Raw genomic sequence first — 24,977 nt, 5'->3', positions numbered from 1 at the left:
ATAGCCAATTGACCACATCTGCATGCTTTTATGCATTTAGTTGCTGCCATATGATTAAATATCTGCATTAACAAGCTGGTGAACAGGTCTACCTAATAAATTGCCCACTGAGCATAAGTGTTTGCATTGTCATATATAACCCCATCTGGTTGCCTTAGATACACCACAGCGTTCAGCCCTTTAGCCCAGAGGAGAAGTGCCTTATCTCTTACTCATTCCTTTGAGTTCTAAGGCCAAATGCCTCTGCTTCAAAGTCCTGACCGCCAACTAACCATTCTATGGGAGTGACCCAACATATTGGGTTTCTGATTGCTGATCAAACTTTCTCTTGGACTGCCCTGGAAATGCTCTCGGTGTGTGCGCTAATCGGTTACTGAATTGTCACTTATTGGGCCTGCTGTTGCTGTTTCACACTTTGGGGTTTCTGGAGTCTATCTTGGTGGATGCTCTGTGTGTTTGAATCAGCATCAAAGAGCAGAGGCCAGACTCTAGGAATCGGCACAGTGAGGTTTCATTTAGCTGGGTTCCTCTCGAGATTCCTTCCCATTGGGGAATTTTTCCTCACTGCTGTTTGAGGGTTTTTCTGCCCACTGGGGAGTTTTTTTCTCTCACACTTGGGGGTTCAGGCCTGGTGTTTGCCCTTTTCTTTTTGTCTGTCTGTTACACGGCAACATCTTTGTGACAGTATTCGGTAAAAAGCACAATACATATTGAATTTAATTAATAGTGACGGTCTCAGGGGAGCTGGTAGCAGTAGGATAGGCATCTTGGGTCGAGCTGTGGGTCTGGACGTTAAGGGGTAGCTGCAGGGGCATTATTTGAGGGCCCACTGACAGTGTCAATGTCAGGTTATCGGTAGGGACGGTCAGGCCAAGCCTCCACTGGCTTCCTATTACCGCACGCATCCGAGTCAAGGCCCTAGTGTTGGCATTTCAGGCTGCTAAGGGGCCTGCCCCACCTTACATACAATCCTTGATCACTCCCTACTCCCCAGCTAGACCACTCCAGTCTGCCAGCTCTGGTCGCCTTATGGTTCCCTCTCTACGTGCACCTGGCGGTCGAGCTGCACGTTCACGCCTGTTTTCCGTTCTGGTTCCTCAGTGGTGGAATGACTTGCCTACTACTGTCAGGACAGCAGAATCCCTCCCCCTATTTCGACGCCGACTCAAAACACACCTTTTCAAACTCTACCTTAGTCCTCCCTCCTGATTTCCCCCGCCCCCCTTTCTGATATCCCTATCCTCCTTGTCTACTGCACTTATGATGACGACTATATGTTTAGAACAGCATTCCATGTGTATTTTCCTAGTTATGGATGTGATGCTTTGACTTGTGGTAGAACCTATGCACTTGTAAGTCGCTTTGGATTAAAAGCGTCTGCCAAATGACAAAAATGTAAAATGTAAATGTAAATGTGTTGAGTATCTACTACAGGCGGAGGTGCAGGGAGCACCCCAGCCTGTGTTAAACTGGCATAGGTCAGCACTTCATGTGCTGAGAGTTGTGGGTGATTTTTTGATCTGAGAGTGAAATCTACTGCCCTGAAAGTGGAAGAATTTTACAGATGACTATTCATTTGTAAAGTTTGTAAAGGCTATGAATTCTTCAACAAGTCACTAAAAAGAGGACTAATTTCAAGTCACGTGACGGTACCGTTGTCCCCCGAAACCACGGCAGACAAGGATGAGATAAATTATTTTCTTAAAAATCGAAACCTATGTATACCTCGATGCATACGCTACCATAGTGGGAAGACTGGTTTGCACTTATTGCACAGTATTGCTCCGGATGTATGCAGACCTAAATATTATCTCAATTTAACGCAGATTTAACTTCAATTATGGTTCTAAAATATATATGCGCGATTGCAACCAGAGTATTGTTCATCAGTCTCGGACTTATCGGAATATGGCGAGTCACACAAGTTAAAAAAGATAACCGTTTTTAGTGTCTGATGTTTCTTTTCCTTCCTCTTATTGGGGAAATGATCTAAAATGATTTAAAAATGAAAACGGGGAATGTCTACAGGAGGTGAGTTGAACATTTTTTATATAATTGTTGAATTAGCTAAGTCCCCTATTTGTCTTTTCCCGCTTAAAAACCTCGCAGTGAAAAACTTTTATTTAGGTCGCCATTTACTCTTTGGATTTCTCTTTGCGAATACGTTGTAGCAGCGCTGAACGTAGCGGCAAAACACATCCGGTTATTTATCTGGTCACTACTTGTTCAGGAATGTATCACCCTATAACTAAGGGATCTTGGAGTAAATGCTTGAAGAACCCCTCAAATTACCATGCGTTGAGCCTATGGATTATCCGAACTACACAAAGTCATCACATCACATACTCCTGTGATCCAGGTTCTCGCCGGCCAAAGGAACCCATACAAGATATTAATTTCTTAATTTATAGTCCATGATGAAATACTAGACTGATTTTTCATTTGGTATTTTATTTACTTTTTGAGAAAGATCAAATTTATTGATTATAATTTGATTTGCGACAAGACTTTTGTCCAGGTAGAAACTGGCTTGTTCATCATTATCAAGCAATAAACCTTATAAGCATCTATGAAATTTTTGTTTTGCTAGTATCTAATTAGTTGGGTAATTAGCAATTGTCACTTTTGTCCACTCATGCGACAAAACTTTTGGCCGGGACTGTAATTCCAGGCATAGCCACACATCACCAGAGACTATGCTGTCAGCGGCTCATGCTGGAGTTTCACTCGAAAATGAACTGTGCTCATGTGCTTTCATTTGACCTGCACACTACATAATGTCCAAGCAAATCCCTTAAATGTTGATTGCCATTTCCCTTTAGTCAATTCAATCTTATTTTCTAAATTTTCTAAATTGCAATTAATATATTGAGACATGGGACATCTGATATAGTTGATTGAGTAATAATGCAACACAAACAACTACTACTACCACTATGACTACCACTACCTCTACCACTCCTACTACATATGGTAATAATAATAATAATAATAATAATAGATTAAAACTTATATGGATCCCCACAGCAGCACTATATCCATATTGTATATGACAGGAGAGCCACACACACATGGTATCATGTGAATTTAGAAATGTCCATTTCCTGGTACATCCTGGAAAATGGGTTATGCCATTCACCTTTACCGCCATGCCTGTTATTTACAATGTCAGCTTGATAGCAGGTTTGATCTATCTCATTCATCATTCATCATTAACGCGGCCGCCTCTAATCCCCGCAAACTGTTTTCAACTTTCTCCTCTCTTCTGGCCCCCCCTCCCCCCCCCACCCCCCTCATCACTCACACCTGATGACTTTGTCTCCTTCTTTGAAAAGAAGGTCGATGCTATTCGCAATTCCTTCTCCCAACCCTCCACCCCTGCTGACCCTCCTACCCTCCCCAACTCCCTAACCTCCTTTTCTCCCCTCTCTGACGCCGACACGCTGAAACTCCTTACTTCCCACCGCCCAACCACCTGTCCTCTTGACCCCATCCCCTCTCCCCTCCTACAATCTATATCTGAGGACATTCTCCCTTTTCTCTCCTCTCTAATCAACACCTCCCTCTCTTCCGGCACCATGCCCTCTTCCCTGAAGAGGGCCAGAGTCACTCCCCTCCTCAAAAAACCTACTCTCGATCCCTCTGCCCTGAACAACTACCGGCCTGTCTCTCTTCTTCCCTTTCTTGCTAAAACCCTGGAACGGGCGGTCTGCTCCCAACTGTCCACTTATCTTCTCCACAACAATCTCCATGACCCCAACCAGTCTGGCTTCAAGAGTGGCCACTCCACTGAAACCGCCCTGCTCGCGGTCACTGAGGCACTCCACTCTGCTAAAGCAAAATCCCTCTCCTCTGTCCTCATCTTCCTCGACCTGTCGGCCGCCTTCGATACAGTCAACCATGAGATTCTGCTCTCATCGCTGTCTGGGATGGGTGTCACAGGTTCTGCACTCGCTTGGTTTTCCTCCTACCTCTCTGGTCGCTCCTACCAGGTGACTTGGAGGGGCGCACTCTCCGACCCTCAACCCCTACGAACTGGAGTCCCGCAGGGCTCGGTTCTTGGGCCTCTCCTTTTCTCGCTATACACCATGTCTCTTGGTTCTGTTATCTCTTCCCACGGCTTCTCTTATCACTCCTACGCTGATGACACCCAACTCTTCATTTCCTTCCCCCCTGACACCCAAATCACCACACAGATCTCTGCCTGCTTGGCTGATATCTCTGCATGGATGACTTCCCATCACCTGAAGCTCAACCTTGCCAAAACTGAGCTTCTCTACATCCCTGCTAAGTCCTCTCCGTCAATCGACCTCTCACTGACTGTGGAGGACTTTGTAGTTTCCTCCTCCCGTACGGCAAAGAATCTTGGGGTGACTCTTGATAACTGCCTCTCCCTGGCTCCACAAGTATCCCCCACTGCCAGAACCTGCAGGTTCTTTCTGTTTAATATACGCCGCATCCGTCATCTCCTGACGGAGAAAGCCACCCAGCTCCTAGTCCAGGCGCTCGTCATTTCCCGCCTGGATTACTGCAACTCCCTCCTAGCCGGTCTCCCAGCGTGCGCCATCAAGCCCCTCCAGCTGGTCCAGAATGCTGCAGCCCGCTTGATCACCAGTCAGCCCAGGTCGGCTCATGTCACCCCGCTTCTCATTGGCCTCCACTGGCTTCCTATTGCCGCACGCATCCGATTCAAGGCCCTAGTGTTGGCATTTCAGGCTGCTAAGGGGACTGCCCCACATTACATACAATCCCTGATCACTCCCTACTCCCCAGCTAGACCACTCCGGTCTGCCAGCTCTGGTCGCCTTACGATTCCCTCTCTACGGGCACCTGGCGGTCGAGCTGCACGTTCACGCCTGTTTTCCGTTCTGGTTCCTCAGTGGTGGAATGACTTGCCTACCACTGTCAGGACAGCAGAATCCCTCCCCCTATTTCGACGCAGACTCAAAACACACCTCTTCAAACTCTACCTTAGTCCCCCCTCCTGATTTACCCCTATCCCTGTCTAACCCCCCCCCCACAAAAAAAAAAAAAAAAAAAATTGCACTTATGATGACGACTATATGTTTAGAACAGCAGTCCAGGTGTATTTTTCTAGTTCTGGATGTGATGCTTTGACTTGTGGTAGAACCTATGCACTTGTAAGTCGCTTTGGATTAAAAGCGTCTGCCAAATGACTAAAATGTAAATGTAAATCGGACCTTTCATTTGGCCCATTAGAAATCCTCCAAGACATTTTACTGGAACATAACGAGTATAACAGATCACAACATGGAAACTATATTTAGGCTCACACTGACAGCAACTCGCTGTGAATCACAGTCAATGACACAGAGAGCAAACCAATAGTTGCATAAATAATTATACACTTTGGAGATATTGTTTTAAGACCTGACAATCAGAGAATCAGTTGAATTGTATGAATGGAGTACTATACATGAGTAAGCTCTAATGCAGCATAAAATAGCAGACAGGCAAGAGTAATATTTCTATTTTCATATTTCTAGAGATCGCAAATCTATCCTGGCTGCTAATATCTGCAGTGAAAATGGCTGTATTGCATTGATTAATGTATTTTATGAATCATACCAAATCTGAAAGAAGTAATAAAACAATAAGACATATAGGATAATTATGTTTTCTGGAGTATGTTACAATGCGCATAATAAAAGTTCAGCGTTTAATAAACTAAAAAGTTTTAGCCTACAGTGACAGAGTTAATAACAGTTAAATAAAGGCCTCTGTTCAAAACAGTGTCAAGTTAGTGTGAATTATTAGTATATATGGACTACTAAACATGATGTAATATGTAATAAAAATGTAATAATGTAGTCAATGTACACTGTGTACCTAATTATTATGAGGAAAAGACAAAATAGTTAACTGGCTTTCAGAGGGATACAAAACAATTGAAATTGCAAAGAAGTTGAGTCGTGATCACTGCACAAGTGTCCACAGGGAAGGCAAAAATGCGTTGAGATCTAAATGCGCAAATTAACCTCAAGAGACTTGAGAAGAATTAAAAAGTGCCATCATCTTCCAGAACTGTAACCTTCCTGGACTGCAGAAGCACAAGGTTCAAAGTGCTTCACATGATTGGCAAGGTCAGAAAGGTAAAAAACCAGCCTCCCTTAAATACTAAACACAAGCAAATGCGTCAAGAATGGGCAAAACAATACATGAAGATGGATTTTTCGAAGGTGTTGCGGACGGATGAGATGAGTGGATAGACCTGATGGGTGGGCCCATGGCTGGGCCTGATGGTGGGTCTGTAGCTGGATTGCTGACCGACATCACACACCAGTTTCACTGAAGCACCAGCAAGGTGGGGGAGTGATAACAATATGGACTGGTACTATCGATAGTGAATTGGTTGGACCATTTCGAGTGGAAGGTGGATTGAAAATGAACTCCAAAAACTACTGTCAGTTTCTGGAGGCCACCTTCCTCAAGCAGTGGTACCAGACGAAGCCAGCATGATTCAAAAGGTCCACGATACTGATGCAAGACAATGCTCCATCCCATGCAGCCCAGTACACCAGAGATTGGCTAGCCAGCAAAGGGTTCAAAGATGGCAAAATTATGACTTGACATCTTGCTCACCTGATTTTAACCCAGTTGAAAACCTGTGGGCCCTCCTAAAAGAGGGAGATTCACAGTCAAGGTAAGCATTACACATCTCTGAACAGCCTGTGGGCATCTCTGTCTGCTGCTTCAGCTGAAATCGAACGCGATCACATTTAAGAAAACTGGCAGAATCTGTGGATATGAGGCTAATACAAATGTTAGAAAAGAAAGGTGGCTATATTGGCAGACTACTGAATTAATTATTTTTTATAATCATGTAAAAATGCTTTGTTGTTTGGTTATGTAATAAATTGGAAAAAAAAAAAGTATTTCCCAGGTGCATAATAATTGTGCACACCTACCTTTTGGAAAAAACGATTTTCCCCTTGTAACATCAAAATCTGTGTTTTTCTTTGTATAACATTTATTTTTCCTGCAAGGAATTAATTTGGATCACTCATACTGTTGTGTCTTTTTATCTGCCAAAAACACATTTGCATACTAATTATGTACACAGTATAAATATATAGTGCAATATATTACTCGTCGATCTCCAGCAATCCATTATTTGTTGCCATATTTTTATTCAACATTATAGTAATGTATTTGTGATATTATATTATTCATTAAAGTATGTATTGGGGGAAATTCAACTATATGTTTCGCTTTAATCTATGCCCAATATGTCATTTTAAAGCATCTGATTTTTGATTATAGTATATCAAACAGTGTACATGTACAGTTGTGTTCAAGAAAATAGCAGCACAACATCAGTAACCTGATGAACCACTGTAATTAGTAGTAGTGATATTTCTGCATGGCAAATACTTTACTTATAGATGTAGTAGTGTAATACAAAAACAACAGACCCAATTGTCATGACATGCATGCCGATTCATTCATTGAAAGGGGCTTGTTCAAAATAATAGCAGTGTGGAGTTTAATTAGAGAATTCAGGTGTCATTAATTGTCCTTTATTGAGGAAGGGAAGAAAATGTTTCACACATTGTTATCAAATATATTTCCTTCTGAAATGCTAACTAAAATGGCCCGTTCCAAACATTGTTCGGGGGAACAACATCATTTGATTAAAAACTTGATTGGAGAGGGGAAAATGTATAAAGAAGTACAGCAAATTATAGGATGCTCAGCTAAAATGATCTCAAATGCTTTAAAATGGCAACAAAAACCTGAAACAGGTCGAAGAAAATGAGAGCAACTACTGTTAAAACGGATCGGCAAAGATTCAGCCATTCATTAGCTCGAGAAAGATCAAAGATGATCTACAATTACCAATTACCCGTAAGTGCTGTTACAGTCAGAAGACGTTTGATGGAAGCTAAGCTATCAGCAAGAAGCCCCCGTAAAGCACCATTGTTGAAAAAAGGGCATGTGCAGAAACAGTTCAAATTAGCCAAGGAACAGATCGATTGGCCCAAAGAGAAATGGTGTAACATTCTGTCAGACGACCCCCGGGTACTGAATTCAAGCCACAGTACACTGTGAAGACAGTGAAGCATGGTTGCGCATGGTATGGGGATGTTTTTCATACTATGGTGTTGGGTTCATATACCAGGGATCATAGATCAGTTTGAATACATCAAAATGCCAGAAGAAATTATGTTGCCGTATGCCGAAGAGGAAATGCCCCTGAAATGGGTGTTTCAACAAGACAACGACCGCAAACACACAAGTAAGCGAGCAACATCTTGGTTCCAGACAAAAAGGATTGAGGTAATGGAGTGGCCAGCTCAATCCCTTGACCTCAACCCCATTGAAAACTTGTAGGGTGACATTACGCAGTTTCTGAAGAAAAACCTAAAAATTCACAGGAACTGCGGAATGTAGTTCGTTCATCCTGGGCTGAAAAACCTGTTTCTAGGTTCCAGAAGTTGGTTGACTTGATGCAACGCAGATGCACAGCAGTTATGAAAAACAATGGTTATGCAATTAAATATTAGTTCAGTCATTTAAAGTGAAGTTAAATCTTGAAAGATTTCTTCAGTTTATACAGTTTGAAGAGAGTTTGAAGAGAAAAATGTTGCTACTTGAGACGGGTGCGTGGGGGTTGGACCCAAAATGCACGACTCAGAAACAATAGTTAAATAAAGTCCCGTTAGGGCTTTATTCGGGACGAATCCCAGGAGCGTAGTCAAAACAAGCAAAGTCCATACACGAAGATCCAGCCAAACAAATAACAAACAAACAAAAAGCACGGTGCCGAGGGAAGAGGCAAGCTTGTAGTCGGTAGACGTGCAGGGAGGTCCGGTAGCAGGAGAGCTGTCAGCGGGGCAGATGAACAGGCGGACGGCAGGCAGAGGCGTAATCGTGGGCGAAGCGGGAGTCGAAACCATGAAACAATCAGCGAAGCAAAAGTACAAAACGGTAGGCGAGGACGTGGTCAAAAACAAACAGTGGTCAACAAAACAGAAATCAATAGCCAATGGTAGTTCAATATTATTTAATTCCAGACTTTGTTCTTGTTACTTTTTTCTGTCCTCTTTTGCTTCTTCCATATAGGCTTTATGGGACATTACATGAGAAAGAGTCTGGTGGGGATATATATAGATATATATATATAGATGTTGCTCCTTACTGAAGAGGTGTAGCAGAGCCAGAAACCGTTGGAGGAATTTGGGTGGTTCTAAACAAGAATGAACTCGGTGGAACCTGTCATGGAGCCAAGTGAGAATAAGTGAAGCGAATTACACTGATTCATACACAAAGAATGTCGCACAGGTATACACATGAAGAAATACAACAATCTAAGAGGTCAAAACAGGAACTGACAGGAAAGAAAGGGTGTGCAGATTGTTGAGGCGCAGCAATGGGATTCTTGGTTTCTAGTTGACTCCAGGAAGGGGATTTTGGCTGATTTTGAAAGGCGGAAGATTCAGTGAGACCACATGCACATCTCTTGTAATACATTTTCTTAGTAAATTTGTCTGCAAAGAGGAGCACACATAATACTAATAAATAACGAAGGACTGAGTGAATTCACCAACTTCATTTTCAGAAATTAGCTTTGGATGCATGGACTCATATATTCACATGCGAACCTGTTAAAATACAACATATGATTGATAAAAGTGGGCTAGGCTTGGGTGTGCAGCATACAAGCATACAAGAATCACTGATCCATCCACACCTGCCTCCAAAAGAATGTTTCTGATCTGTCAGATGGGTTTCTCTTCATTGCGGCATGAATTCTTCAGTTAGTTGCAGACATCTTCCTTTGCGATTACTGAGCTCACCAGTGCTCTTTTTCTTCTTAATGATATTCCAAACTGTTTATTTTTGTGAGCCTATTGTTTAGCCTTTTTGTTTTTCCTCATTTCCAAGAACATTTTTTTCCCTTCTTCCTTAATAAAGGACAATTAATGACACCTGAATTCTCTAATTAAACTCCACACTGCTATTATTTTGAAAACGCCCCTTTCAATGAATTAATCAGCATGCATGTCATGACAGTTGGGTCTGTTGTTTTTGTATTACACTACTACGTCTATAAGCAAAGTATTTGCCATGCAGAAATATCACTACTACTAATAACAGTGGTTCATCAGGTTACTGATGTTGTACTGCTATTTTTTTGAACACAACTGTACATGTACACTGTTACTATACTATAATCAAAAATCAGATGCTTTAAAATGACATATTTGGCATAGCCTCATAGTGGCTTTTTTGACTTTCACTGGCACAACTCTGGTCCTCATGTTGATGAACACCAATAACAATCAAAAGAATCAATACTAGATACTGAGAGCTCTCTTATACTTGCACTAAGAAAGGGATTGAAGACAGATGACTAATCATACACACCTGAGAAGCCATTTATGGTGCCCAGAAATGGAGGGACAATGTGCACACAAGGCTGTAATTCCTAAATAGATCATCCAATATGGACATGACAGGCTACACTTTAACCTCATACAAATTTCTAATCTAATGTGCTGGACTACAGAGCCGGAACAACAGAAATTGTGTCACTGTCCAAATACTTACAGACGGCACGTTATGGCCTCCACAGGCACCTGATTCGCAGCATAAATGTGCAGCTGAGAAATATGCAGGAACTGCGTGGTGCTATCATATCAACTGTAAATCATTTTGAAGAAGAGCATAAACTAAAGATCAGTTCAACCACAGTACAAAGTTCAAGTTAAATTTACGGTACAAACGTGCAGCCAGCAAACCAGCTGCACCTGTCATGGACAAAACTGTGAAAACAAAACTGACTTTGAGTTCAATGCCAGAAGGAAAAGTATTGGCGTTTAGTTTCTGAAGGACATTAGAGTCAGTGCTTAGTGTTAAGTGGCTGAAGAGTACTGGAGTCAGTGTTTAGTGTTTAGTATCAATGATATGAGTGTTTTTATGTCAGAAAGTGCCTTCTGAATTATGGCTGACCGACCAGTAGAGGAAAGTTCATACTGAAAGCAATATTTTACAGCAGAAGTGTAATCTGATGTGAGACTATCTAAGGTGACATTTAAATTTGAACTTTGTCTCTTCACTGAAAGTCAGGACATATTCTTCAATTGTGAGCGCACTAGTGGATAATTATAAACCGAGCTGGACCCTTTTGCACTACTGGCTCAGAGGGACAAAATCCCAGACAAGTCATGGGAAAATGATGGGAAAGACAAGACTGGACATTGTTACGACAATAAACTGCCCCGTAACCCACGGACCTTCAAGCACACTGTGCAGTTATGAGCGGTTACAGGGTTTCCCAGATTGAAAATGTATCAGACTCTCTTCTCATGTTCACAACACCTTTCCCACGTGTACTAACCTTTTCTGCTAAACATTCCAGTTACAGGATTTACATATGGATGCAAATTCTTTTCATTTTTCCTTCCAGCAATAAAATATTAACGGTTTTGTGACCGTTTTGTGACTTTTTCAAATATATACTACATTCTTCTTTATAAACATATTTGAAAATAGAAGCAAAAACTGTTCCGGACATAGAATTTTTTACCCAATAATTTAATTTATGTATCTTTCAGACTTATTAAGTCTTCTGCTGCTGTCGCCTATCCACTTACAGGTTTGACGCATTGTGCGTTCAGAGATGCTTGTCTGCATACCACTGTTGTAATGTGTGGTTATTAATAGTTGCTGATTTGATTTGAAAATAGTTGAATGTGAATACATTAATGCAAATCAACGGCCATGAAAACCAGTTTTCCATTGGCGATTTCTTTAAAAGAAAAGAAACAGGGTGTGTCACTGCTGTTAAAAAACTCCCATTACCAATTCTTGAACTGAAATGGGGTTTTAGGCCAGGCCAATGAAATGTTTGTACTGGAGTCATCTTCTCTGGCAGGGAATCAAAGCAAACCATGTTATGTGCTGTGAGGCAGAGGGTCCCAGCTCTTGACCCACTTTTTACTTTGACTTCACTTTTTCAGCAAACACATGTGACCCACCCTTGTTAAAACTCCATCTAAAATATAAACAAAAGCTAAGTTTGACCCAGGAAAGCATCTGGCTAAGTGGCCGTACATATTTATATACTATGGTAATTTGAGTTTAATGTTACCATGGCGGCGGCACGGATGGTGCAGTGGGTAGCACTGCCGCCTCACAGCAAGAAGGTCCTGGGTTCGAATCCCCATGTGGAGTTTGCATGTTCTCCCCGTATCTGTGTGGGTTTCCTCCGGGTACTCCGGTTTCCTCCCACAGTCCAAAGACATACAGGATAGGCTGATTGGAGAGTCTAAATTGCCCGTAGGTATGAGTGTGTGAGTGAATGCTGTGTGTGCCCTGCGATGGACTGGCGACCTGGACCTGTCCAGGGTGTATTTCGCCCAATGTATGCTGGGATAGGCTCCAGCCCCCCTGTGACCCTGTTCAGGATAAGCGGGTTAGGATAATGGATGGATGGATGTTACCATGGCCACCAGTTGCTGCCAATGTGTCAATACCAGAAAACGTCATACAATGTGCTGATGGTAAATAAAGTGTATGACTCTATTGTAATATATAACAATGTGTTTTTTTTAATTATTTCATTCAATCCAAAACCTTGTCCGAAAATATAATTATTACCTTATTTTGTTGTTCAGTTGGAACGATTCCCGACGACGTTGTAGTATACACGAAACATAATCTACGGGAACTGAAACATTTTGTTCATATTAATAAAATATGTTCGAAAATATGTTATGCGATATGAAAAGGAGTATATCGAGTGTAACAGAAGCATATAAAAACGGCGATAACTTTGTTTGGACAAAGGACTTCCTGGGAAAACGGGGGACACACAAGGGCGGAGTTTGTACACGAGACTGCCGAAGTTGACATACCTACTAAACAAAACGAGTATAAATAAGATTACTGTCCCGGATCGTATACAGTTCTAATAGCCCAGGAACATTTTCATGTAACGAGAACGTACTATTCAGAGCATTATGATTCCAACATTTATACGTGCGATTATAACCAGATTATCTTTCATCATATTATCACTCATCGCTATATGGCGAGTGAAACACGTTCAAAATGATAATCGTTTTTGGTTTCTGACATTTCTCTGGTTGCCTCTCGTTGTGGAGATGATAATAAATTTAAAAGTGAGAAAGGGAAAAGACTACAAATGGTGAGTTAAATGTGTTGTGCAGTTGAATTTGTAGAACATTATTATTCCAAAATGTGTATGTGCGATTTTAACCAGATTATCTTTAATTTATCCCTATATGGCGAGTGAAACACGTTAAAGATGATAATCATTTTTGGTTTCTGACATTTCTCTGCTTGCCTCTCGTTGTGGAGATAATAATAACTTTAAAAAGAAGAAAGGGAAACGACTACTAGTGGTGAGTTAAATGTGTTGTGCTGTTGAATTTGTAGAACACTGCAGCAGAGTCGTTCTTCGGCGTGCCAAACACATTTTAACCTAAACCGGGGAGGGAAATGCTTTTCTCCTCAGACAAAAGTTATTCGTGTAAATAAAAAGTACCTGAGGAAGGTATATGACACACACACACACACATAGTAGAGGTAGCTGAAAACTTAACGGCAAACTGTGAGGTCAGGTGTAACAATTCTCTGTGAAACCACGAGAGCCCTCCAAATTCCAGGACAAATTTCCTTGCCTATAGAGATCTACTCAGATTCGTCTTCACCTCATCGTAGTTACTTTTGTGTATCTGATCCAGGTTCTCACCGACTATCCTGCTGGTTCTCATCACCATTATACCGCCCATCTGGATATTGGAACTGCACTCTCTTTATGACGTAAATTCTAAAGTCAAGGTACAAATATTTGAAAAGGAAAAATAAGCTAAACGTATTTGCAGGTGGTGAATTTCCGTGTGAGAAAACTCACATATGTCAAACAATCAAGTATTTTCATAAATATGATCAATTTCCAGTTGTATAAACTTAAGTGCAATTAAATTAATTAATTAATGGCGAAATTTTAGTAGCCTACTGTTATTTGTTTTGTACATAACGCAATCATTCATCCTATAGCTTCAGTGCAACTTGCACAGCATATACTACAGGGCATGTAACCGTAGTATACAGTCCCTTCAAAAAGTATTGGAACAGTAAGGCCAATTTCTTTGTTTTTGCAATACACTGAATACATTTGGGGAGATACAAAGATGAATACGAGAGTATTTCAGATTTTTAACACATCTAGTATTTACACAATGTGTTAAACTACTTTCAACATAGCACCTTTATCAGACCACCCAATTTTAGGTGAGCAAAAGTATTTGAACAGGGGTTCGCTGCTCCATATGGAGGGTCTTGGCAGGGTTAGCTGATCGCCGCACAATAAGCACCTCGGAATCACGGACACGATCATGAGAGTCTTGTAGAAGGCGTGTAGCTCTTCCTCGGGCCGCCAAGGGGCTGGGTGTGGACGCTGTAACTCACACTAACTATAATTGGAATAGAGATAGAGAATTGGGGGGTCCAATTGGTTACCAAATTGGGAGAAAAGGGAAAAATCTTTTCAATATTTCATATGTAGTGGAAACATTACACATTCAATTCCAAATCAAAGCATTAGAAAATTGTATCAAGTCTGCGTTATTCTTTTACAGGAAGCAAAGAAAATGAATATTAATCTGGTCAAAAAAATGTCAGCCCCACATTTTTCTCTTCAAACTGTATAAACTGAAGAAATCTTTCAAGATTTAACTTCACTTTAAATGACTACACTAATATTTAGTTGCATAACCAACTGATGCGTTGCATCAAGTCAACCAACTTCTGGCACCTAGAAACAGGTATTTCAACTACATTCCACAGTTTTTCTTCAGAAACTGCATTTTTAATGTCACCCCACAAGTTTTCAATGGGGTTGAGGTCGAGGGATTGAGCTGGCCAGTCCATTACCTCAATCCTTTTTGTCTAAGATGTTGCTTGCTTAGATGTTGTTGCTTACTCATGTGTTTGGGGTCGTTGTCTTGTTGAAACACCCATTTCAGGGGCATTTCCTCTTCGGCATACGGCAACATAATCTCTTCAAGTATTTTGATGCATCCCCATACCATGCTTAACTGTCTTCAGAGTGTACTGTGGCTTGAATTCAGTACCTGGGGGTCATCTGACGTACTGTCGATGACCACAGACCCGGAAAGAACAATTTTACTCTCATCAGTCCACAGAATATTACGTCATTTCTCTTTGGGCCAAATCAATGTGTTCCTTGGCAAATTTCAACTGATTCTGCGCATGCTCTTTTCTCAACAATGCTTTACGGTGGCTTCTTGCTGATAGCTTAGCTTCGATCAAATATCTTCTGACTGTAACAGCACTTACAGGTAATTGTAGATCATCTTTAATCTTTCTAGAACTGATAAATGGATCACTCTGGATCATAACATCATGTCCTGTGTTTAAAAAAACGGAATCTTTGTCATTCTGACTGTTCTTCGAACCGTTTTAACACTAGTTGCTCGTTTTCTTCCGCTTGTTTTGGGTTTTTGTTGCCTTCTAAAGCATTTGAGATCATTTTAGCTGAGCATCCTATAATTTGCTGTACTTCTTTATAGGTTTTCCCCTCTCCAATCAAGTTTTAAATCAAATGACGTTGTTCCCCCAAACAATGTTTGGAACGGCCCAATTTACTTGCCAATTCAGAAAGAAATATATTTTATAACAATGTGTAACACATTTGTGTCCCTTCTTCCTTAATAAAGGACAATTAATGTCACCTGATTTTTCACAGAATGAATTAATTCTCTAATTAAACTATTTTCCTTGGTTGACTTATTTGATGTCTGTTGCTCAGTACCCAAGCAGTTTCTTTCCTTTTCAGGACATTGCAAGTTGTTGTACAAGCCATCAACCATGATTTCCCCTCTTTTCTTAAAAATGGTTTTCTTTTCTCTCAAAGACAGCTCTTTTGTCTTCATGTCGATTATCTTTTCTAAAATAAATACAGTCGTCACAGGCAAAACCCAAGCTAAAACCAAGAACAGACTTTTTTATTGTTTAACCAATCAATCTAACAGGACACATTGGGGTCACAGGAAACACCTATCAGTCACATGTTCCAATACCTTTGCTCACCTAAAAATTGGGTGGTCTGATACAAACGGTGATATGTTGTTTAACAAATCTAGGTAAAAATACCAGGAAATAAAATCTGAAATTTGGGTCTGTCATCTCATGTACATCTTTTGTCCTCAAACTCAATTGTCTTCAATGTATTGGGAAAACAAAGAAATTGACCTTGCTGTTCCAATTATGTTTTGAGGGGACTGCATGTAGCATTGCACCACCAAGGTTCTTAAACTTTCACCTTCAGGGTCTGAACCGTATTCACTCACTTCAATTATTTATATTTTTAGTGCAAGAAATTGGATTCGTGGGACAGTGTGACAAAGATGATTTCTTTCAATGACACCGTGCTCAAGGTAAACAGTTCTCATCTTCTTTGTCTTTGTCCTCTTCTTCCTCTTTGTCTTTGTCCTCTTCTTTGCATTCTTTTAATCCTGTTGAATCTAATGTTCATTTGACAAATTCTAAATGCGAGAGATTCATTTGGTTGACTCAAGTAATTTCACATCCAGTGCAGTTTTGTTGTGACACACTTAGGGCATTGCCTCATTAGTTATCTCGAACAGTGTCTGTTTAGTGGTTTTTAAGAAGAAAAAGGAAGGTTTCTCGAACTTGAACCCAGAGTGTTTTTATACCATTCCAAGCCTTGATCAGGAATGTTCAACACACTTAATAGGAGGATGCCGATAATCTTGTGACGCCTATCAATTAGGCAGTCGCGTGCTGGCCATCCTGCTGTGACTGAAGTAGCATGTCTGTTGACTGTTTGCTGCTTATCGGAAGAGGTCGTGCAGTACCAGAACGGGCATGGTTAACAAACACTTTAAATACAAGTAAAGGTCTTCAAGTGACAAAGTTATTTGTCTACTCAAAGTATACATTTTTACAAATTGGCATTTAGTTTTTTACAGAAGGCCTAAGAACCACACTGGCTTAGCACCACTCAGAGAAAGTTCTCTACAGCCAGTGAACCAAAAGTGATTTGGATAATTCAAAATTACTTTGTTATGAACTGAACTATTGCGACAAGACAGAACACAAGTTGTTCTTAATGGGATTAACAATATACACAATGCAACATGCATGCATTTGCACAGTACATTTACCGTACAGTCAGCCATTGAGCAGATATTCTTATGCAGAGCAATATAGACAGCTTATCCATTTATCACACCACCCAGCTATACAGCAATTCAGACTGAGAGGCTTGCCCAAGGAGAACGATGGCAGTGGCCGACTGGGGAATGGAGCCAACAGTCAAGTTACGAGCCCAGTCATGCTCCACTGCATCCCCCTTTCACTGTGATGGAGTGCATCTGATCAATCTTGGAATCAGATAAACGTAGAGTTAAGTGACCGATCAGCATGCAATGAATGCATCTGCTATTAATTTTGGGGTGGAATTTCCCTCTTTGGAAATCTCCATCCTGGGGTTCTAGTTTGTGTGCCATTATCTGATATAGCCTCAAAATGTGCATATGGTGGTTGTTGTTGTCAGTGTACAGACATGTACTTAATTGGTTGACTCAATAGAGGTCTGGAATGAGCAGTCTTTCAAAATACATGATGTTGCATCTACTTCAGCATTAGATTAGACCGTTTAAAGTAAATAAATTGTTTGACGTGCAGTATGAGGAAACTCATCTTGTCATCTTGTGCAAATGCGGTAATAAACAGCTCAGAATTGTACTTGCCATAGCCATTAAGCCCTAGAAATTCTTGCTTCTCTCTCTAAACGGGTGTTGGTTAGTGCTTGCTCAAAACATTTCGTCACTGCCTTAGTAGTCTCAATGCATGTAGAATTCTGTGTGCATCAAACAACTGTGTTCTTTTCCCCTCTGGTTCTGAAGCAAGTCAAAGCACTGCAGCATAAACTCTGTCCTGATGACTGGATTCTGGGGCTGCACCAAACATTAATCATCCTGCTGATTCTGGGGAAATGGGTGCTGCCACAAGAGAACGACCTCACCAAGGACAAACTCCCCCAGCTTCTGCTAATTTTCGTTGGTTTGGGTGCAGACATCCTGGAGTTCACCAATGAGACGCTCTCGGATATCAAGTGAGTTTCCTGTTCGGAGAAACAAATGGTACATGTTCTACCTTCATTTCACCAAGTAAAGCAGTGGGGAACTCAATTCACATTCACAGTATTCCCCTCTGAAACATTAGTATCGCAATTTCTTAGCCGCTAACCTCTCATTATCGCTGTGTCTCTGCTACTGCTTGTATTTATTTTCCTGTTCCTGTCTCTATTATATCATTTCACAGAGGACATGTCATTGACAAGATTGAAGTGTAAGAAAAAACATTACATCAAAGTAATAATGAGACAAATAGAAAAGCAACACACAAGACTAATGCATAATTTCATTACGAGTAAACACAGCATAATATTTAAAAGACTCCTGAGGGGCCGTCATTCAGATAGTGTACAATAGACTGCCACAGATAAATTGTGTTGATCTGTCGTTTGGTGATCCTTATGGAAGACACAGTTCTAGTGCTTGGATGGACCCCATGGTTTGAAGGGAAATGGAAAATTGACAGGCATTTGCTTGGCATAGGCCCACTGGTACACGATGATGTAACATCTTAAAAAATCTTGTATTCCAGGAAGTGGATGTAAAAAAAAAAAACCTACAATTTTATACTTTTTTTTGGAATATATACTTGAAGATGTGTTTGTATGGTTATGGGGGAATGTTACATTTGATTTCAGCTTGTCTTTAAACATGAACAAAAGACAAGTCAACTGCAATGACCTTGATTAACCCTTTCCGATAATTGTGCTTTGAACAGGGACCATAACCCACAAATGGCTTATGCAATTCTAGGAGTTTGGACATGGAGTATGCTGCAGTTTACACTGCATCTGGCAGGTATGACTCTGAACTCTTATTAAATCTTATTAAAATCCTTATTGTACCATGTATGTTTTCAAACTAAACATGCATGGGGATGTATTGTATAGTCATACAGTGTCCTCTATAATATTTGGGATAATGACAGTATTTTGTCTTGATTTGGCACCTGATTTTTGACATTTTTAGATTTGTTATCAAGCAATCCACATGTGGTTACGGTGCAGATTCTGTTTTTGTAAAGGGTATTTTTGTGAGGTCGGGGCTGGGCGGAGAGCCAGAAGGGACTAAGGGTAAAACCCTTCTAAGCGAACGTGTTCGCCACAAAATTCCGGGAGATGAAGGACAGGGATACACAGAAACGGAAAATAAATCCCAAAACAAGGGGAGGAACAGAAACTAACCCGAAGGTGATTTTGAATGAAAACAGAAATAAAGCCCAAACGGCTGTTGAACATAAATCAACCCTTATAAAACAGGGCGAACCCCCAAACCAAACTTAGTGCTTAAAAGGCGAGCACCGACGGTTGCAGACAGAGAATCAAAAGAAAATACAACCTAGCGAAAAAAATACTAGGCACGAAAAATAAAACCCTTGAGACGCAGCTCAGGAAGAAAAAAGAAACGAAAATACATTACCAGGGACAACGTCCCTCTACCACCGGCTCACACGAGCCCAAAATAAAAAGAAAGACACAAAGACCCTTAAGGAAGGCTTCAGTGTACAACCCTTAATACTGAACGCCTTCCTTACCTGTTTTGTTTTGTTTAGTAAAGGCACACACACCAGCACAGTAACTGACAGAGTCTACCTTGTGCTTATACCGGCTTTGCGCAAGAGCGAACAGTTGGACACAAAAGCCTTGAAAGACTGTCAGTACCGGCCTTAAATACTCTTCCGTGGGAGAATTCCCCTGGCGCTAATGAAGCCCAGGTGAAAACAATGAGCCCCTGCCCTCTGGTGGTTACACTGGGTCATTACCTCCCACCATGACAATTTTATTAATTTTGGTTTCATTATGTGGAAATAACAGCACATTTTTATGGGAATAACAGGATGTTAAATACGGTAACTACATAAATGAGGTCTTGAGTCTGTCACTGTAAAACATTCATTGTTAAATAAACTCTTGCATTGTGCATATGGTCCATACTGGTCTCATATGCACTCTGTTGTGAGTTGAATGAAGACAGGAAATGTTATTGTGCACAAGTATTATGCTCTCATTTAATATTATATTGTACCATTAAGAGTAAGGTAGTGTTTTATTATAATTGTACCATTATTTTGTTTGTTTAAGCTGAGGGAAAAACTAAATGCTAATGCTTGTACTGTACACTGTGTGCGTTTCCCTTAGTGGTGTCCGGATCCAGATCGGTTAAGTCCCCTGCCAGTCACTGCCTGCTCTCCAAAAGCACCACCGACATGTGGAGCATCGCGGAGAGCATCTTCATCCAGGACGGTCCCTTCCTTGTGGTTCGACTCATAGTCCTCATCCGCTACGAGATACTCCATCAAATGCTGGTGTTCTTCACCTTCAAGAACTTACTGGTGGTCACCCTGAATATATACTGGTTCTATGTCATCTGCCGTGATAGAGGTAGCACTCCTACTTCAACTCCTAGAGATAGTATCAGCGTCCCCTGCAATACAGATGACGCTTTGGAGGACGACCCAACTCCCATAAATAATACCAGCATTATTTGCAAAACAGATGAAGCATGATAGGACTACAACTCCCATACATACAGTACTGTGCAAAGGTCTTAGGCACCTGTATAACATTCTATACAGATAAGATTCTTTCAAAAATAAAAAATAATTAAATGAAATGTCCTAAATAAACGTACTGTACATTTTACATTACATTTTACTAATTTGGCAGGATAGATAGAATCAAATCAATATCCTTCCTTCGGCATTAAAACTGCATCACTTCTCTGAGATAGCCAACGCTGTCCTGCAGTTCTATAAGACAATCAGCAGGGAGGTTGTTCCAAGCATGTTGGAGAACTTCTTCTGCAGACTTTGATTGTTTTTATGTAAAAACTAGTCAATGGCTTACAGTAATATGTTACTTTTTTAAATAAAGAAATGTCTCTGTAAAATTAAATCCTTTGGAAAATGAATATGATGGATGAGGATGACGTTCAAGGACTTTAGATTTTTTTATTGAAGCATTTCTGATAAAATGCCAAGGGTACAACAGGAACCCTCTAGCCGGGTATCTCAAAAACCAGATTAGGTGGAATAGCTATGTCTTTAGTTGCTGCAATTAACCATTTAATTATGTCAGAGTAACCAAAAAAAAAAAAAAAAACCCGTCATTTCTTTGATTTGTAATCTTTAAAATTTATCTTAAAATTTCTGAGTTACTGAGTTTTCTGAGTTGTTCAAGTCAGAAACATTTATAATGTCCTGAAATGTGAAAATGTGAAGTAGGGATCTACCTTTCTATCTTTCTAATGTTATATTGCCATTTCTAACTGCAGGAACTGAATATCGTGCACTGATATTGTCTATGTACACCTTTGGTGAGAGGACTGGAATAAAGTAAAGTAAATCTCTTCTTAAATGACCAGTACTGCAGTTAACCAAGGTGGAAACATGACCTGTAGATCTCAGTCATTCCCTCTACAGAAAATAATACAGGAAGAACAAGCTTAAGCATAACAGCTCTGATTTCTAGTTTTCGACATGAATGAATTCTTTAGCCTTCTCTCTTGTGGTTTTGAGCATGTGTACATATGTGTGCATGTGCGTGTATGTGTGTGATTTCTTACATAACAGCAATAAAGAATATTATATTTAGCTAAGATGCCAACACTGTCAACACTGCTATACACAATGTACAGCACTGATGATAACAGAAATTCATAATGAAGTTGTTGTTTTTTTTGCATGCAATTCAAACCCATTCCACATGGAGGGGCTTTAAGTCTGCCTTTGGCACCTAATGCCAAGCCTTTATCTTCACAAAGCCATAAACCTCATCACAAATAATTATACCAGGTGATGAAAAGTCATTATATTTAATACATTGACAAATAAGTCATTATAAGAGTACTGGGGTTTACTGCGGGGATGGTTTGGTTTAGGCCAGCGATCATCAACTCTGGCCCTTGAATTCAAATTCAGCCCTGTTTGTTTTCTCTTCCGGGTAATTGGTGGAACTGATTGGACAGACTGCCTTCACACCTGACTCCCAGGTATAGGGAGGGTGCAAAAGCAACAGTTCTCAGCCCTCAAGGCCAGTGAGTTGCTGATTCCTGTTTAAGCTTTTCAATCTGAGTTGAGAGACCCAGAAAACTGCAATGGGCCTATTATCCCCGAGGGAGGGGGGTAGGCCTGGTGGAAGATAAGAAGAGCTGGAACACTTTTGTTGGAGGTTCAGAATGGTATGTACATATACCCCCATTGAGCACTTGACGCATTGTGTGTTCAGAGATGCTCTTCTGAATACCACTTTTGTATTGTGTGTTTTTTTTACATTTGCTGTCAGCTTCCTGTCAGCAGTTTCTGAGGTACTCAAACCACCCTCTGTCTGGCACCAACAATCATTCCACAGTCAAAGTCACTTAGAGTCACTCCCCCATTCTGACATTTGGTTTGAAAAATAGCTGAACTAATTGACCACATCTGCATGCTTTTATGCATTTAGTTGCTGCCACATGATTAAATATTTGCATTAACAAGCTGGTGAACAGGTCTACCTAATAAATTGCCCACTAAGCATAAGTGTTTGCATTGTCATATATGCATCTGCCCCATCTGGTTGCCTTAGATACACCACAGCGTTCAGCCCTTTAGCCCAGAGGAGAAGTGCCTTATCTCTTACTCTCATTCCTTTGAGTTCTAAGGCCAAATGCCTCTGCTTCAAAGTCCTGACCGCCAACTAACCAAGGCCATGCTAGCAGGCACCTAGACAAGGGGAGTGATAGAGTGGGAATCCTGATGAGGCAATCGCCGGGGGAATTGTGGTTGGAGGATGGCTGGTTGACCATGTGATGAGATGTAATTGGTGGATACATTCTATGGGAGTGACCCAACGTATTGGGTTTCTGATTGCTGATCAAACTTTCTCTTGGACTGCCCTGGAAATGCTCTCGGTGTGTGCGCTAATCGGTTACTGAATTGTCACTTATTGGGCCTGCTGTTGCTGTTTCACACTTTGGGGTTTCTGGAGTCTATCTTGGTGGATGCTCTGTGTGTTTGAATCAGCATCAAAGAGCAGAGGCCAGACTCTAGGAATCGGCACAGTGAGGTTTCATTTAGCTGGGTTCCTCTCGAGATTCCTTCCCATTGGGGAATTTTTCCTCACTGCTGTTTGAAGGTTTTTCTGCCCACTGGGGAGTTTTTTTCTCTCACACTTGGGGGTTCAGGCCTGGTGTTTGCCCTTTTCTTTTTGTCTGTCTGTTACACGGCAACATCTTTGTGACAGTATTCGGTAAAAAGCACAATACATATTGAATTGAATTAATAGTGACGGTCTCAGGGGAGCCGGTAGCAGTAGAATAGGCATCTTGGGTCCAGCTGTGGGTTAAGGGGTAGCTGCAGGGGCATTATTTGAGGGCCCACTGACGGTGTCAATGTCAGGTTATCTGTAGGGACGGCCAGGCCAAGCCTCCACTGGCTTCCTATTACCGCACACATCCGATTCAAGGCCCTAGTGTTGGCATTTCAGGCTGCTAAGGGGCCTGCCCCACCTTACATACAATCCTTGATCACTCCCTACTCCCCAGCTAGACCACTCCAGTCTACCAGCTCTGGTCGCCTTATGGTTCCCTCTCTACGTGCACCTGGCGGTCGAGCTGCACGTTCACGCCTGTTTTCCGTTCTGGTTCCTCAGTGGTGGAATGACTTGCCTACTACTGTCAGGACAGTTCGATGCAGACTCAAAACACACCTTTTCAAACTCTACCTTAGTCCTCCCTCCTGATTTCCCCTGCCTCCCCTTTCTGATATCCCTATCATCCTTGTCTAACCCAAAAAAAAAAAAAAAAATTGCACTTATGATGACGACTATATGTTTAGAACAGCATTCCATGTGTATTTTCTTAGTTATGGATGTGATGCTTTGACTTGTGGTAGAACCTATGCACTTGTAAGTCGCTTTGGATTAAAAGCGTCTGCCAAATGACAAAAATGTAAAATGTAAATGTGTTGAGTATCTACTACAGGCGGAGGTGCAGGGAGCACCCCAGGTGGTGTTACATTACATTACATTACATTATTGGCATTTGGCAGACGCTCTTATCCAGAGCGACGTACAACAAAGTGCATACCCATAACCAGGGATAAGTTCGCTGAAAGACCCTAGAGGTAAGTACAATTTCAACTGCTACCTGTACAACAAAGAGAAGGACAAGGGCCATTTTTTTTTTTTTTTTTTTTTTTTTTTTTTTTTTTTTTGAACAAACAAACAAACAGAGCAAAAGTCACCAAAGTTAACTATCCAAACACTGCTTACCTAGCCAACTAAAATACTGATACACAAGTCACAGAGACAACAATTAAGGTTCACAGGGAGGTAGGGAGGGATGGGGAGAGGTGCTGTTTGAAGAGGTGTGTCTTCAGCTTGCGCTTGAAGGTGGGGAGGGATTCTATAGTTCTGACCTCAACGGGGAGTTCGTTCCACCACCGTGGAGCCAGAACAGACAGTAGTCGTGAGCGTGAGGTGGAGGTTCTGAGAGGGGGAGGTGCCAAGCGGCCTGTGGAGGCTGAACGAAGAGGTCTGGCAGGGGTGTAGGGTCTGATGATTTTTTGCAGATAAGCTGGGGAAGACCCTTTAACTGCTTGGAAGGCTAGCACCAATGTTTTGAATTTGATGCGAGCCATGACAGGCAGCCAGTGGAGGGAAGTAAGCAGGGGGGTGACGTGTGAGTATTTGGGAAGGTTGAAGACCAGACGAGCTGCTGCATTCTGGATGAGTTGGAGGGGTCTGATGGCAGACGCTGGGAGGCCAGCCAAGAGGGAATTGCAGTAGTCCAGGCGGGACAGAACCATCGCTTGGACCA

General features: G+C 41.3%; 1 protein-coding gene and 1 long non-coding RNA gene across 12 annotated transcripts in view; both read left to right on the top strand.

Moving 5' to 3' along the window:
- Window positions 1–21,776, top strand: part of LOC133118087 (transmembrane protein 26-like) — a 40,122-nt gene extending 18,346 nt beyond the window's left edge. For all 11 annotated transcript variants that reach the window (XM_061227792.1, XM_061227793.1, XM_061227798.1 and 8 more), the window contains one exon: window positions 20,318–21,776. In XM_061227792.1, the coding sequence (XP_061083776.1) occupies window positions 20,318–20,685 (368 nt within the window). In that variant the 3' untranslated portion in view covers window positions 20,686–21,776. The remainder of the gene's footprint in view (window positions 1–20,317) is intronic.
- On the top strand, window positions 12,886–18,152 carry LOC133118089 (uncharacterized). The gene is made up of 4 exons (XR_009706361.1): window positions 12,886–13,177; window positions 13,737–13,815; window positions 16,389–16,454; window positions 17,280–18,152. It is a non-coding gene; the product is annotated as an uncharacterized LOC133118089 (long non-coding RNA).
- Window positions 21,777–24,977: the final 3,201 nt, after the last annotated feature.

Source organism: Conger conger, chromosome 18 (genome assembly GCF_963514075.1).
Source record: "Conger conger chromosome 18, fConCon1.1, whole genome shotgun sequence".
NCBI classification, from domain to species: Eukaryota; Metazoa; Chordata; class Actinopteri; order Anguilliformes; family Congridae; genus Conger; species Conger conger.
Note: the sequence above shows the minus strand (reverse complement) of the source record. Positions and strands in the feature narration are given on the sequence as shown.